This window comes from Bombina bombina, chromosome 1 (assembly GCF_027579735.1).
Source record: "Bombina bombina isolate aBomBom1 chromosome 1, aBomBom1.pri, whole genome shotgun sequence".
Classification (NCBI taxonomy): Eukaryota; Metazoa; Chordata; class Amphibia; order Anura; family Bombinatoridae; genus Bombina; species Bombina bombina.
In genome coordinates, this window is record NC_069499.1 from 1,037,704,176 (window position 1) to 1,037,720,159 (window position 15,984).

Consider the following 15,984-nt stretch of genomic DNA (forward strand, 5'->3'; position numbering starts at 1 on the left):
TCAATCGTAAGGGTTGAATGCGCAAGTCAACTTCTCTTTCCTTTTGGTTGAGGAGTGTCATTCAGTTGACTTATGAGACAGCTGGACAACACAGACTCCTGAGAGGATTAAGGTTCATTCAATTCATGCTGTTGCCTCTTTCTGGGCCTTAAAGGCTTTTGTGGAGCAAATTTGCAAGGCGGCCACTCGGTCCTCGTTACATACCTTTTCAAAAATTGTCAAATTTGATGTTTCTGCATCTGCTGAGGCTTCTTTTGGGAGATAGGTGCTACAAGCAGTGGTGCCCTCCGTTTAGGTCCTCCTGTCTTTTTTTTTTTTTTTTTCCTTTTCATTCTGTGTACTCTTGCTTGGATATTGGTTCTCACTAGTAATTGAATGGAATCGTGGACTCTCCATGCCATTGGAAAGAAAACTAAATTTATGCTTACCTGAAATTCTTTTCTTTCCGGGCATCGAGAGTCCACGACCTGCCCTTGTCTGTTTTCAAGACTGCTTATTTTTGTTTTCTAAACTTAAGGCATCTCTATACCCCTGGTGTTCCTCTTCTTTCCGTATTCCCTCGGGTGAATGACTGGGGATTATGGGAAGTGGGAGGGATAATTAAAGCTTTGCTGGGGTGGTGTTTGCTGCCTCCTGGTGGCCAGGAGTTGAATTCCCACTAGTAATTGAATGGAATCGTGGAGACTCCATGCCAGGAAAGAAAATAATTTCAGGTAAGCATAAATGTTGTTTTTAGAAACTGCTTTAACTCAGTTTAAAAATCCAGTTTGTTCCAGGTATGTTTTAAATGAGAATAAAAATAAATTTTAAACTTTTGATGAACTAATTCTGTATGTTCAATATGAGATTGTTGAGAACACTTTATAGTTCTGTTGGTAGATTAATTGAGCATTCATCACAAGCAGTTTTTATTTGACACAAACATCCATTATTTACCCCCAGGCGATGAGAGCAAAAAACCCAAAACCTGCTGCTGTAGAACCTTAGTTATTCTCATGCATAGCCTGAAACTTTTTTTTTTTTGGTGTTAAAATTGTGTATATGAAAATCATCATTTATAACACCTTTTTTACTGTGTGCATTTAAGGTTTTCTTTAATCTTATTTAGCTGAAAGGGCACTGGACACAATGAATTTTGAAGTAATTAAAGGAAGACCAATACGCATTATGTGGTCTCAGAGAGATCCAGGTCTACGGAAATCTGGTGTAGGAAATGTATTTATCAAAAATTTGGATGAGTCCATTGACAACAAAGCTTTGTATGACACTTTCTCTGCGTTTGGGAACATTTTATCTTGTAAGGTAAGATAAAAAGTTAACTGCAAATAAGTTCTGTTAAAGGAAATGACTATTGGACATTTTACTTGTAGACATTTTATTGGTTTAAATGAATAAACTTGAATTGTCGTCTTTCGTACTCATCCTACTTCAAAATTAATAAGAAATTACGACTAATGTATTTGGTCTGGTCCATGGTGTAATCAATGTGGATACAGGAATTAAAGGCTTTCATTCATACAATAGTTTTAATGTTTATTGATTCTGATTTATGCTATAAAAATGAAGACTAGCTTTCCTGGTAAATTTCTTCCCATCTTATTTTCATGGCTTTTTGAACATTGTGTGTGTATATATATACGTATGTATATATGTGTATGTATATGTATATGTATATGTGTATGTGTGTGTGTGTGTGTATGTGTATGTATATGTATATGTGTATGTATATGTGTATGTATATGTGTATGTATATGTGTGTGTGTGTGTATATGTGTGTGTGTGTGTATATGTGTGTGTGTGTATGTGTGTGTGTGTATATGTGTGTGTGTGTATATGTGTGTGTGTATATATGTATATATGTATGTATATATATGTTCCACTAGAATGATCACCACATAAAGCGCAAAAGATCTCCAGGATACAGTAAAACTTCCTTTATTATAAATTACAAAAGTAAAATCGTGACAGCCTACACACAGCTGTAATAAAGCACTGAAAGTAAAAACACAATGTCAGCGATCGAGACCACAACCAGACATGTTTCGTGCGGTTGCGCACTTGATCACTGCTTGAAAGCAATCCTGATCGCTCTTGCTTTATAGCACTTATCTTAAAGAGACACTTGTAAATATAAAAGACATTGTGTTTGTTTTCACTGATCACTACCTTTCCTTTGTTGAAAGACATCTTGGAAAATTTCTTTTTGCATAATTAGTAATAATGTTTGTGAACTTAATACTAAACATTAACTAAACTGTTTATAGCTGTCTTTATTATCCCATTTAATAAATTTCATATGCATGTCTTTCAATTTTTTCTTTTATTCTGCTTAGTTCCTTGAATATATTTTACTTATTACATATTCAAAATTAAATATAGAGATACTCAAGTTATTATGTTTAGCTGAAACTCTTGATATCATAAAATGATTCTATTGTAGCATACAAGGTTTGATATATTTTATTTCTATAACAGTGAAAAAAAAGGGGATTTTATGTAATTGTATGTATTTTAAGCTTATTTTATTTGTAGCTATACATTATTTCTCCCTTCAGTTTCATTAGGCTTAATGGTTTCTCTCTTTTAGAACAATAGATTAGATTTTAATTCACAAATAGATCTAAGTCTCTACGCATGTTTAGCCCTTGTGGATTACACGTTTTTAGTGTGAAAATCCAAAAGACTTCACGTTTGTTGAGTTTGTCTTCTCTGTCTCCTCCACGTTTCCATAGAGGAACGTGATCAATACCTTGGATCTTTAGTAGAGACACATCTGAATTACGTTGACTTTTAAAATGCCTAGACACTGGAGTGTCTGTATCGTCATCCTCAATCGATCTTAGGTGCTGTAGGAACCTATCTTTGATACTTCGCTTGGTTTTACCTACATATTGGATTTTGCAAAGGTCACATGTCAATAGATATACTACATGCGTAGTTGAACAATTTATGTAATATTTAATTTTGGATTCTTGCTGTGTTACAGATAAAGAAAAACTGTCACCCTCAATTACATGATTACAGGTTTTGCATATGTTTCTTCTGCACCTAAAGAATCCCTTTCTCTCTTTTAGCCAACATTTATTTTGTTTTGTTGGAAGATTAGATGGAGAGAGGTAATTAGAAAGTGTTTTTCCTCTTTTAGATATTACATCAACACCTTCACTCATTATTGTTTTTAATACTGGATCTGAGTATAATATAGGGATAGTGTCTTTAATGATTTTACTGATGTTTTTAAAATCAGTGCTGTAGGTGGTGATAAACCTAGGTTTCTCAATATCCCTCAATTTCATATCTTTCTTTTTATATTTGAGTAAATCCTCCCTTGTTCTTTGTTGTACACTTTCTTTGGCTTTATTGAGGCCATCCTCACTGTATCCTCTCTGTTTTAATCTTTCTTCAATAATTGTACACTGTTTAGTGTAATCTTCCTCATTAGAGCAGTTTCTTTTGGCCCTGATAAATTCGCCCTTTGGTATTCCTTTTAGGACGCGTCTTGGATGACATGATTTGTATAGAAGTGTGGTATTTCCTGCTGTTGGCTTTCTATAAAGTATAGATATTATCTTTTCATGTTCTATATCTGCTTTTAACGTAAGATCTAAAAAGTCTATTGACTCTGTACTCTGTTCTCCTGTAAATTTTAACCCACATCTGTTATTATTGAGGTAAATACAGAATTCTTTCACTTGTTCTGTGTCTCCTTCATAAATAAAAAGTAAATAGTCTATATATCTGAAAAAATGTATGACCCTCTCTCTGTGGGGATTTCTCTCTCCAAAGACGTGGAACAGCTCCCACCAACCCATAAATAGGTTGGCATAAGATGGGGCAAACTTGGCCCCCATGGCTGTTCCACGTCTTTGGAGAAAGAAATCTGACCCAAACATAAAAAAAATTATGTGACAAGAGATATTCAATTGCATTGAGTATAAATGCTTTTGTTGCTGATTCATAATCAGTATATTGATTAAAAAAAAACTCTATGGCTGTTATGCCTAAATTATGATCTATGAACGTATATAAAGACGATACATCCAATACTAGAAACCTGTATTTCTCTTTCCACCTGATGTTCTGTAATTTGTTAAGTGATGTGCTATCTTGTATGTAGCTAAGTAAGTTTTTAACCAGTGGTTGAAGAAAAGTATCCACCCGGTCTGATAATGGTTCATTTAATGAATTGATGCCTGCAATTATGGGACGTCCTGGTGGACAAACTAGATCTTTATGTAGTTTAGGGAAATAATGAAATATTGGAATTACTGTATTGGATGGGGTTAAGACTTCTTCCAATGTAGGGGTTATGATATTTAGTTTGATTATCTTAGTTATTTTTTGATGACTCTTTCCTAAACTCTCTCGTGGGATTTCCATCTAATTTAATATATACTTCCTGATCAGACAAATGTCTCTTTGCTTCTTTGATATAGTCTGCAGTGTTTAAAATGACCACATTTCCTCCTTTATCTGAAGGACGGATCATTATGTTTTTATTTTCCTGAAGGGTCAATAAAGCTGCCTTTTCTTTATTTGTTAGGTAAAAGGCAGCTTTATTGACTCTTCAGGAAAATAAAAACATAATGATCGGTCCTTCAGATAAAGGAGGAAATGTGGTCATTTAAAACACTGCAGACTATATCAAAGAAGCAGAGAGACAGTTGTCTGATCAGGAAGTATATATTAAATTAGATGGAAATCCCACGAGAGAGTTTAGGAAAGAGTTATCAAAAATAACTAATATAGCCAAACTAAATAATATCATAACCCCTACATTGGAAGAAGTCTTAACCCCATCCAATTCAGTAATTCCAATATTTCATTATTTCCCTAAACTACATAAAGATCTAGTTTGTCCACCAGGACGTCCCATAATTGCAGTCATCAATTCATTAAATGAACCGTTATCAGACCTGGTGGATACTTTTCTTCAACCACTGGTTAAAAACTTACTTAGCTACATACAAGATAGCACATCACTTCTTAACAAATTACAGAACATCAAGTGGAAAGAGAAATACAGGTTTCTAGTATTGGATGTTTCGTCTTTATATACGTGCATAGATCATAATTTAGGCATAACAGCCATAGAGTTTTTTTTTAATCAATACACTGATTATGAATCAGCAACAAAAAGCATTTATACTCAATGCAATTGAATATCTCTTGTCACATAATTTTTTTATGTTTGGGTCAGATTTCTTTCTCCAAAGACGTGGAACAGCCATGGGGGCCAAGTTTGCCCCATCTTACGCCAACCTATTTATGGGTTGGTGGGAGCTGTTCCACGTCTTTGGAGAGAGAAATCCCCACAGAGAGAGGGTCATACATTTTTTTCAGATATATAGACGATTTACTTTTTATTTATGAAGGAGACACAGAACAAGTGAAAGAATTCTGTATTTACCTCAATAATAACAGATGTGGGTTGAAATTTACAGGAGAACAGAGTACAGAGTCAATAGACTTTTTAGATCTTACGTTAAAAGCAGATATAGAACATGAAAAGATAATATCTATACTTTATAGAAAGCCAACAGCAGGAAATACCACACTTCTATACAAATCATGTCATCCAAGACACGTCCTAAAAGGAATACCAAAGTGCGAATTTATCAGGGCCAAAAGAAACTGCTCTGAGGAAGATTACACTAAACAGTGTACAATTATTGAAGAAAGATTAAAACAGAGAGGATACAGTGAGGATGCCCTCAATAAAGCCAAAGAAAGTGTACAACAAAGAACAAGGGAGGATTTACTCAAATATAAAAAGAAAGATATGAAATTGAGGGATATTGAGAAACCTAGGTTTATCACCACCTACAGCACTGATTTTAAAAACATCAGTAAAATCATTAGACACTATCCCTATATTATACTCAGATCCAGTATTAAAAACAATAATGAGTGAAGGTGTTGATGTAATATCTAAAAGAGGAAAAACACTTTCTAATTACCTCTCTCCATTTAATCTTCCAACAAAACAAAATAAATGTTGGCTAAAAGAGAGAAAGGGATTCTTTAGGTGCAGAAGAAACATATGCAAAACCTGTAATCATGTAATTGAGGGTGACAGTTTTTCTTCATCTGTAACACAGCAAGAATACAAAATTAAATACTACATAAATTGTTCAACTACGCATGTAGTATATCTATTGACATGTGACCTTTGAAAAATCCAATATGTAGGTAAAACCAAGCGAAGTATCAAAGATAGGTTCCTACAGCACCTAAGATCGATTGAGGATGACGATAGACACTCCAGTGTCTAGGCATTTTAAAAGTCAACATAATTCAGATGTGTCTCTACTAAAGATCCAAGGTATTGATCACGTTCCTCTATGGAAACGTGGAGGAGACAGAGAAGACAAACTCAACAAACGTGAAGTCTTTTGGATTTTCACACTAAAAACGTGTAATCCACAAGGGCTAAACATGCGTAGAGACTTAGATCTATTTGTGAATTAAAATCTAATCTATTGTTCTAAAAGAGAGAAACCATTAAGCCTAATGAAACTGAAGGGAGAAATAATGTATAGCTACAAATAAAATAAGCTTAAAATACATACAATTAAATAAAATCCCCATTTCTTTCATGTAATTAGCAAGAGTCCATGAGCTAGTGACGTATGGGATATACATTCCTACCAGGAGGGGCAAAGTTTCCCAAACCTCAAAATGCCTATAAATACACCCCTCACCACACCCACAATTCAGTTTTACAAAGTTTGCCTCCCGTGGAGGTGGTGAAGTAAATTTGTGCTAGATTCTACGTTGATATGCGCTTTGCAGCAGGCTGGAGCCCGGTTTTCCTCTGTGTGCAGTGAATGTCAGAGGGATGTGAAGAGAGTATTGCCTATTTGAATTCAATGGTCTCCTTCTACGGGATCTATTTCATAGGTTCTCTGTTATCGGTCGTAGAGATTCATCTCTTACCTCCCTTTTCAGATCGACGATATACGCTTATGTACCATTACCTCTACTGATTCTCGTTTCAGTACTGGTTTGGCTATCTACTATATGTAGATGAGTGTCCTGGGGTAAGTAAGTCTTATTTTTTGTGACACTCTAAGCTATGGTTGGGCACTTTATTTATGAAGTTCTAAATATATGTCTTTAAACTTATATTTGCCATGATTCAGGATGATCAATATTCCTTAATTCAGACAGTCAGTTTCATTATTTGGGATAATGCATATGAATAATCATTTTTTTCTTACCTTAAAAATTGTTTCAATTGACTTTTTTCCCTGTGGGCTGTTAGGCTCGCGGGGGCTGAAAATGCTTCAATTTATTGCGTCATTCTTGGCGCGGACTTTTTTGGCGCAAAAAATTCTGTTTGTCATTTCCGGCGTCAAACTTGACGCCGGAAGTTGTTCATGTTTGCGTCATTTTTTTGACGTTTTGTGCCAAAAATGTCGGCGTCACTGGATGTGGAGTCATTCTTGGCGCCAAAAATTTTAAGGCGCCAATAATGTGGGCGTCTTTTTTGGCGCTAAAAATGTGGGCGTCATTCTTGTCTCCACCTTTTTCTCACATTATTTCAGTCTCATTCTTCATTGCTTCTGGTTGCTAGAGGCTTGTTCATTGGCATTTTTTTCCCATTCCTGAAACTGTCATTTAAGGAATTTGATAAATTTTGCTTTACATGTTGTTTTTTCTTTTACATATTGCAAGATGTCTCACATTGACCCTGGATCAGAATCTACTTCTGGAAAGACGCTGCCTGATGCTGGTTCTACCAAAGTTAAGTGCATTTGTTGTAAACTTGTGGTAACTGTTCCTCCGGCTGTAGTTTGTGATGAATGTCATGATAAGCTTGCTAATGCAGATAGTATTTCAATTAGTAATATACCATTACCTGTTGCTGTTCCTTCAACATCTAATACTCAGGATGTTCCTGTTAATATAAAAGAATTTGTTTCTAAATCTATTAGGAAGGCTATGTCTGTTATTCCTCCTTCCAGTAAACGTAAAAGGTCTTTTAAAACTTCTCATTTTTCAGATGAATTTTTAAATGACCGTCATCATTCTGATTTGTCTGTTTCTGATGAGGATATTTCTGGTTCAGAGGATTCTGTCTCAGATATTGACACTGATAAATCTTCATATTTATTTAAAATGGAATTTATTCGCTCTTTACTTAAAGAAGTTTTAATTGCATTAGAGATGGAGGATTCTAGTCCTCTGGATACTAAATCTACTAAGTGTTTAAATTCGGTTTTTAAACCTCCTATAGTTATTCCAGAAGTTTTTCCTGTTCCTGATGCTATTTCTGAAGTAATTTCTAGGGAATGGAATAATCTGGGTACTTCATTTACTCCTTCTCAAAGGTTTAAGAAATTGTATCCTGTGCCATCTGATAGATTAGAGTTTTGGGACAAAATCCCTAAAGTTGATGGGGCTATCTCTACTCTTGCTAAACGTACTACTATTCCTACAGCAGATAGTACTTCCTTTAAGGATCCTTTAGATAGGAAGATTGAATCCTTTCTAAGGAAAGCTTATTTATGTTCAGGAAATCTTCTTAGGCCTGCTATTTCTTTGGCTGATGTTGCTGCCGCTTCCACTTTTTGGTTGGAGGCTTTAGCACAACAAGTATCAGACCATAATGCTCAAACTTCTTCAACATTCTAATAACTTTATTTGTGATGCCATCTTTGATATCATTAGAGTTGATGTCAGGTATATGTCTTTAGCTATTTTAGCTAGAAGAGCTTTATGGCTTAAAACTTGGAATGCAGATATGTCTTCTAAGTCAACTTTGCTTTCTCTTTCTTTCCAAGGTAATTATTTGGTTCCCAGTTGGATTCTATTATTTCAACTGTTACCGGGGGGAAAGGAACTTTTTTGCCTCAGGACAAAAAAATCTAAAGGTAAATATAGGGCTGCTAATCGTTTTCGTTCCTTTCGTCAGAATAAGGAACAGAAGCCTGACCCTTCCCCTAAAGGAACGGTTTCTGTTTGGAAACCTTCTCCAATCTTGAATAAATCCAAGCCTTTTAGAAAGTCAAAACCAGCTCCCAAGTCCACATGAAGGTGCGGCCCTCATTCCAGCACAGCTGGTATGTGGCAGGTTACGTTTTTTCAAAGACATTTGGATCAATTCGATTCACAGTCTTTGGATTCAGAGCATTGTTTCACAAGGGTACAGAATAGGTTTCAAGGTAAGACCGCCTGCGAAGAGATTTTTTCTCTCTCGCATTCCAATAAATGTAGTGAAGGCTCAGGCATTTCTGAAATGTGTTTCAGATCTCGAGTTGGCTGGAGTAATTGTGCCAGTTCCAGTTCTGGAACAGGGTCTGGGGTTTTACTCAAATCTATTCGTTGTACCAAAGAAGGAGAATTCCTTCAGACCAGTTCTGGATTTAAAGATATTGAATCGTTATGTAAGGATACCAACATTCAAAATGGTAACTATAAGGACTATTCTGCCTTTTGTTCAGCAAGGGCATTATATGTCCACAATAGATTTACAGGATGCATATCTTCATATTCCGATTCATCCAGATCACTTTCAGTTTCTGAGATTCTCTTTTCTAGACAAGCATTACCAGTTTGTGGCCCTTCCGTTTGGCCTAGCAACAGCTCCAAGGATCTTTTCAAAGGTTCTCGGTGCCCTTCTCTCTGTAATCAGAGAACCAGGGTATTGCGGTATTTCCTTATTTGGACGATATCTTGGTACTTGCTCAGTCTTCACATTCTGCAGAATCTCATACGAATCAACTTGTGGTGTTTCTTCAAAGACATGGTTGGAGGATAAATTTACCAAAGAGTTGATTCCTCAGACAAAGGTAACCTTTTTGGGTTTTCAAATAGATTCAGTGTCCATGACCTTGTCTCTAACAGAAAAGAGACGTCTGAAATTGGTTTCAGCCTGTCGAAACCTTCAGTCTCAATCATTCCCTTAGGTAGCTTTATGCATGGAAATTCTAGGTCTCATGACTGCTGCATCGGACGCGATCCCCTTTGCTCGTTTTCACATGCGACCTCTTCAGCTTTGTATGCTGAACCAATGGTGCAGGGATTATACAAAGATATCACAATTAATATCCTTAAATCCCAATGTTTGATCTTCTCTGACGTGGTGGATAGATCACCATCGTTTAGTCCAAGGGGCTTCTTTTGTTCGTCCAACCTGGACTGTGATCTCAACAGATGCGAGTCTGTCAGGTTGGGGAGCTGTATGGGGATCTCTGGCAGTGCAGGGGGTTTGGGAATCTCAGGAGGCGAGATTACCAATCAACATTTTGGAACTCTGTGCGATTTTCAGAGCTCTTCAGTTCTGGCCTCTTCTGAAGAGAGAATCGTTTATTTGTTTTCAGACAGACAATGTCACAACCGTGGCATATGTCAATCATCAGGGTGGGACTCACAGTCCACAGGCTATGAAAGAAGTATCTCGGATACTTGTATGGGCGGAATCCAGTTCCTGTCTAATCTCTGCGGTTCACATCCCAGGTGTAGACAATTGGGAAGCGGATTATCTCAGATGCCAGACGTTACATCCGGGCGAACGGTCTCTTCACCCAGACGTATTTCTACAGATTGTTCAAATCTGGGGACTTCCAGAAATAGATCTGATGGCCTCTCATCTAAACAAGAAACTTCCCAGGTATCTGTCCAGATCCAGGGATCCTCAGGCGGAGGCAGTGGACGCGTTGTCGCTTCCTTGGAATTATCATCCTGCCTATATCTTTTCGCCTCTAGTTCTTCTTCCAAAAGTGATTTCCAAAATTCTAATGGAACGTTCGTTTGTACTGCTGGTGGCTCCAGCATGGCCTCACAGGTTTTGGTATGCTGATCTTATTCGGATGGCCAGTTGCCAACCTTGGACTCTTCCATTAAGACCAGACCTTCTATCTCAAGGCCCTTTTTTCCATCAGGATCTCAAATCATTAAATTTTAAGGTATGGAAATTGAACGCTTGATTCTTAGTCATAGAGGTTTCTTGGACTCGGTAATTAATACTATGTTACAGGCTCGTAAATCTGTGTCTAGGAGGATTTATTATCGAGTCTGGAAGACTTACATTTCTTGGTGTTCCTCTCATAAATTCTCCTGGCATCCTTTTAGAATTCCTAGCATTTTACAGTTTCTTCAGGATGGTTTGGATAAAGGTTTGTCTGCAAGTTCCTTGAAAGGACAAATCTCTGCTCTTTCTGTTCTTTTTCACAGAAAGATTGTTAATCTTCCTGATATTCATTGTTTTGTACAGGCTTTGGTTCGTATCAAACCTGTCATTAAATCAATCTCTCCTCCTTGGAGTCTTAATTTGGTTCTGAGGGCTTTACAAGCCCCTCCGTTTGAACCTATGCATTCTCTGGACATTAAATTACTTTTTTGGAAAGTTCTGTTCCTTTTGGCCATCTCTTCTGCTAGAAGAGTTTCTGAGTTATCTGCTCTTTCTTGTGAATCTCCTTTTCTGATTTTTCATCAGGATAAGGCAGTGTTGCGGACTTCATTTAAATATTTACCTAAGGTTGTGAATTCTAACAACATTAGTAGAGAAATTGTTGTTCCTTCTTTGTGTTCTAATCCTACGAATTCTAAGGAGAGATCTTTACATTCTTTGGATGTACAGGGAGTGCAGAATTATTAGGCAAGTTGTATTTTTGAAGATTAATTTTATTATTGAACAACCATGTTCTCAATGAACCCAAAAAAACTCATTAATATCAAAGCTGAATAGTTTTGGAAGTAGTTTTTAGTTTGTTTTTAGTTATAGCTATTTTAGGGGGATATCTGTGTGTGCAGGTGACTATTACTGTGCATAATTATTAGGCAACTTAACAAAAAACAAATATATACCCATTTCAATTATTTATTTTTACCAGTGAAACCAATATAACATCTCAACATTCACAAATATACATTTCTGACATTCAAAAACAAAAACAAATCAGTGACCAATATAGCCACCTTTCTTTGCAAGGACACTCAAAAGCCTGCCATCCATGGATTCTGTCAGTGTTTTGATCTGTTCACCATCAACATTGCGTGCAGCAGCAACCACAGCCTCCCAGACACTGTTCAGAGAGGTGTACTGTTTTCCCTCCTTGTAAATCTCACATTTGATGATGGATCACAGGTTCTCAATGGGGTTCAGATCAGGTGAACAAGGAGGCCATGTCATTAGATTTTCTTCTTTTATACCCTTTCTTGCCAGCCACGCTGTGGAGTACTTGGACGCGTGTGATGGAGCATTGTCCTGCATGAAAATCATGTTTTTCTTGAAGGATGCAGACTTCTTCCTGTACCACTGCTTGAAGAAGGTGTCTTCCAGAAACTGGCAGTAGGACTGGGAGTTGAGCTTGACTCCATCCTCAACCCGAAAAGGCCCCACAAGCTCATCTTTGATGATACCAGCCCAAACCAGTACTCCACCTCCACCTTGCTGGCGTCTGAGTCGGATTGGAGCTCTCTGCCCTTTACCAATCCAGCCACGGGCCCATCCATCTGGCCCATCAAGACTCACTCTCATTTCATCAGTCCATAAAACCTTAGAAAAATCAGTCTTGAGATATTTCTTGGCCCAGTCTTGGCGTTTCAGCTTGTGTGTCTTGTTCAGTGGTGGTCGTCTTTCAGCCTTTCTTACCTTGGCCATGTCTCTGAGTATTGCACACCTTGTGCTTTTGGGCACTCCAGTGATGTTGCAGCTCTGAAATATGGCCAAACTGGTGGCAAGTGGCATCTTGGCAGCTGCACACTTGACTTTTCTCAGTTCATGGGCAGTGATTTTGCGCCTTGGTTTTTCCACACGCTTCTTGCGACCCTGTTGACTATTTTGAATGAAACGCTTGATTGTTCGATGATCACGCTTCAGAAGCTTTGCAATTTTAAGAGTGCTGCATCCCTCTGCAAGATATCTCACTATTTTTGACTTTTCTGAGCCTGTCAAGTCCTTCTTTTGACCCATTTTGCCAAAGGAAAGGAAGTTGCCTAATTATGCACACCGGATATAGGGTGTTGTCATTAGACCACACCCCTTCTCATTACAGAGATGCACATCACCTAATATGCTTAATTGGTAGTAGGCTTTCGAGATACAGCTTGGAGTAAGACAACATGCATAAAGAGGATGATGTGGTCAAAATACTCATTTGCCTAATAATTCTGCACTCCCTGTAGAGCAATGGCTTCCACATGGGCTTTTAAAAATGAGGCTTCTGTTGATCAGATTTGTGAGGTGGCGACTTGGTCTTCGCTTCATACTTTTTCTAAATTCTACAAATTTGATACTTTTGCTTCTTCAGAGGCTATTTTTAGGAGAAAGGTCTTACAGGCAGTGGTGCCTTCCGTTTAAGCGCCTGCCTTGTCCCTCCCTTCAACAGTGTCCTATAGCTTTGGTATTGGTATCCCACAAGTAATGGATGAATCCGTGGACTGTTTACACCTTACAAGAAAAAACAAAATTTATGCTTACCTGATAAATTTATTTCTCTTGTGGTGTATCCAGTCCACGCCCCCCCCTGTCATTTTAAGGCAGGTGTTTTTTAATTTTTAAACTACAGTCACCACTGCACCCTATAGTTTCTCCTTTCTCTTGCTTGTCTTCGGTCGAATGACTGGGAGGTGGCAGTTAGGGGAGGAGCTATATAGAGAGCTCTGCTGTGGGTGATCCTCTTGCAGCTTCCTGTTGGGAAGGAGAATATCCCACAAGTAATGGATGAATCCATGGACTGGATACACCACAAGAGAAATAAATTTATTAGGTAAGCATACATTTTGTTTTACTTGTGTACTTAACTATATCCTATTGTCAACCTTTCAGGTGGTTTGTGATGAACATGGATCTAGAGGGTACGGTTTTGTTCACTTTGAGACACAAGAAGCAGCAAATAGGGCAATTCAAACTATGAATGGAATGTTGCTTAATGATCGTAAAGTGTGAGTTGGCTTGATATAAATTTTTTTTTTTAAATGTATATAAAAATGTCTATGGCCATGTTTTTAATAGCAAAATATTTATTTCAGATTTGTAGGTCATTTTAAATCACGAAGAGAAAGAGAACTGGAATATGGAGCCAAGGTGATGGAATTTACTAATGTTTACATCAAAAATTTTGGGGAAGATATGAATGACAACAGGCTCAGAGAAATGTTTTCTGCTTTTGGTATGTAGCCGATAACGAATGCTGAAAATGGCCGCAGTCTGCAGCATCTAGCTATTAGAGAAAAAGTGCAAAACCTAGATATATTTTTTTTTAATAATTCTGGCGCAGAAAATAGTTGGATGCTGCATATTTTTGCATTCATTTCACAAAAGAATGCTGAAAACAAAAAGATGCACATACCTAATAAATCAGTTGTGTATATTCACTATGGGGAAAAACCTACATGATTTACAAACAAACTAAACTTGCTAGAAATTACACTTTTCAATGTACTGTTCATTCAATGGAGTAGTAAATTTTGTCTCCCAACTAATGATTTTCCACTGACTATTAGTAATCATGTTATAGGTATTTAAAAAGTATTTTAACAGTGAATATGCAACAAACTAAATAGAAAGTTTCCTTTTATAAACAGGTTAGGAAAAGGAACGGCAAATGTAGCCACATCTATTTTAGCTTAATAAAAGTTATATATCCTCAGTAATTCCTCCTTCCTGTAACAGGCTGATTATAATAGTTAAATACCAACAATTTGTAAGACAAATGTATTAATAGAAAAATAAATGGCATTTATGTAAATATTTTGTCTGTATAAGTTTCCAAAATAACATTAAATGCTAAAGTAGGGCCCAGAGACAGTTCTCCCAAAATGGGTTATGAGTAAGGATGGCATTGTTTTATTTGATAAGATGGTTTTACCACCATCATGGAGTAGGTGAATCTTTGAAGTGCTCAAGTCTTAACGTTGTTTTATAGGAGCTCTCTTAGCGATCTGAGACCCATTCAAAGTGCCTCACAGATGGGTGTTGACAGGACCTCAGCCAAGCAATGCAAAATCTTCTCCCAGTTGGAGATGCCACAAGCCCCTCGGCTAAAAGGCAGATTTATCTGCCAATCCCCTGGTCTGCAGTGTGTGGCTTCTTGAATATCCTTGGAACTGTGCACTTTTTTGAATGGGCCCTTCTAGTAATTGCAGAGTGCTTTAGCTTTGTGACACAAGGTAGAGGAAGGTGCTGTAGGTAAATAGTAAAATGTCACCTTTAATGGCCCACTGGTTATTCCTTTAACATCTAGCCCTATAATGCACATAGCCTGACAGTATTAAATATTAGTTTAGGGCTTTTGGTAAATTTTTGGCACAACTTCTCCCTCAATGCAAGCTCACTTAATTTGTTTTTTCATTCATATAGGTGGAGAGTCCATGATCCTTTAAATATGGGATATACATTCCTACCAGGAGGGGGCAAAGTTTCCCAAACCCCAAAAAGCCTATAAAACCCCTCCCACCTCACATACCTCAGTTTTTACTTTGCCTCTGTTAGAGATGGTGATGTGCGAGATTTCTTTAGTGAAAGGGACTTTCAGAGCATATTGAAGCCTGGTTCCCCTCCGTACAGTGCTTGTCAGAGGGATGTATTTGGAGTATTGGCTTCTGATACAATTATTTTGCCTGACAGTTATTGCTTACCTAGGCTGCACATGCTTAGCGCTTTAATGTCCATGCAACACTGTATAAAGGGGGCATCGTTTTTCTTTTCCTCAAAGAGCTTAGCTAAAGGGGTTAATATATAGTGCTTATTGCATGACTTTGTTTTTGCTAAAATGGAGCAGCACCAATCTGTCCCTAAATTTACGATGGGAACTGAGTCTCCTGGACACCTTTCTACCAATATTAAGTGTGCTAATTGTAAAACAACTGAAGTACATTCAGCTCATTTATGTGGCTCATGTTTAGATTTGTTATTGCATACTAATCAATCTAATGTTTCTATGTTTACTAACTTACCTACTGTCTGTTCCTTACAGGTAGATGCAGATGGAGTACCTCCAGCAATGAAAAATTTATCAACTATAACTAAGGCAT

At 37.3% G+C, this 15,984-nt stretch overlaps 1 protein-coding gene across 1 annotated transcript in view; it reads left to right on the forward strand.

Moving 5' to 3' along the window:
* The window catches only part of PABPC1L (poly(A) binding protein cytoplasmic 1 like), a 756,219-nt gene that overhangs the window by 132,578 nt on the left and 607,657 nt on the right, over nt 1–15,984 (forward strand). Inside the window, exons 2-4 of the mRNA XM_053716712.1 lie at nt 1,109–1,302; nt 13,778–13,893; nt 13,981–14,120. Coding sequence (XP_053572687.1) covers nt 1,109–1,302; nt 13,778–13,893; nt 13,981–14,120 — 450 coding nt within the window. The remainder of the gene's footprint in view (nt 1–1,108; nt 1,303–13,777; nt 13,894–13,980; nt 14,121–15,984) is intronic.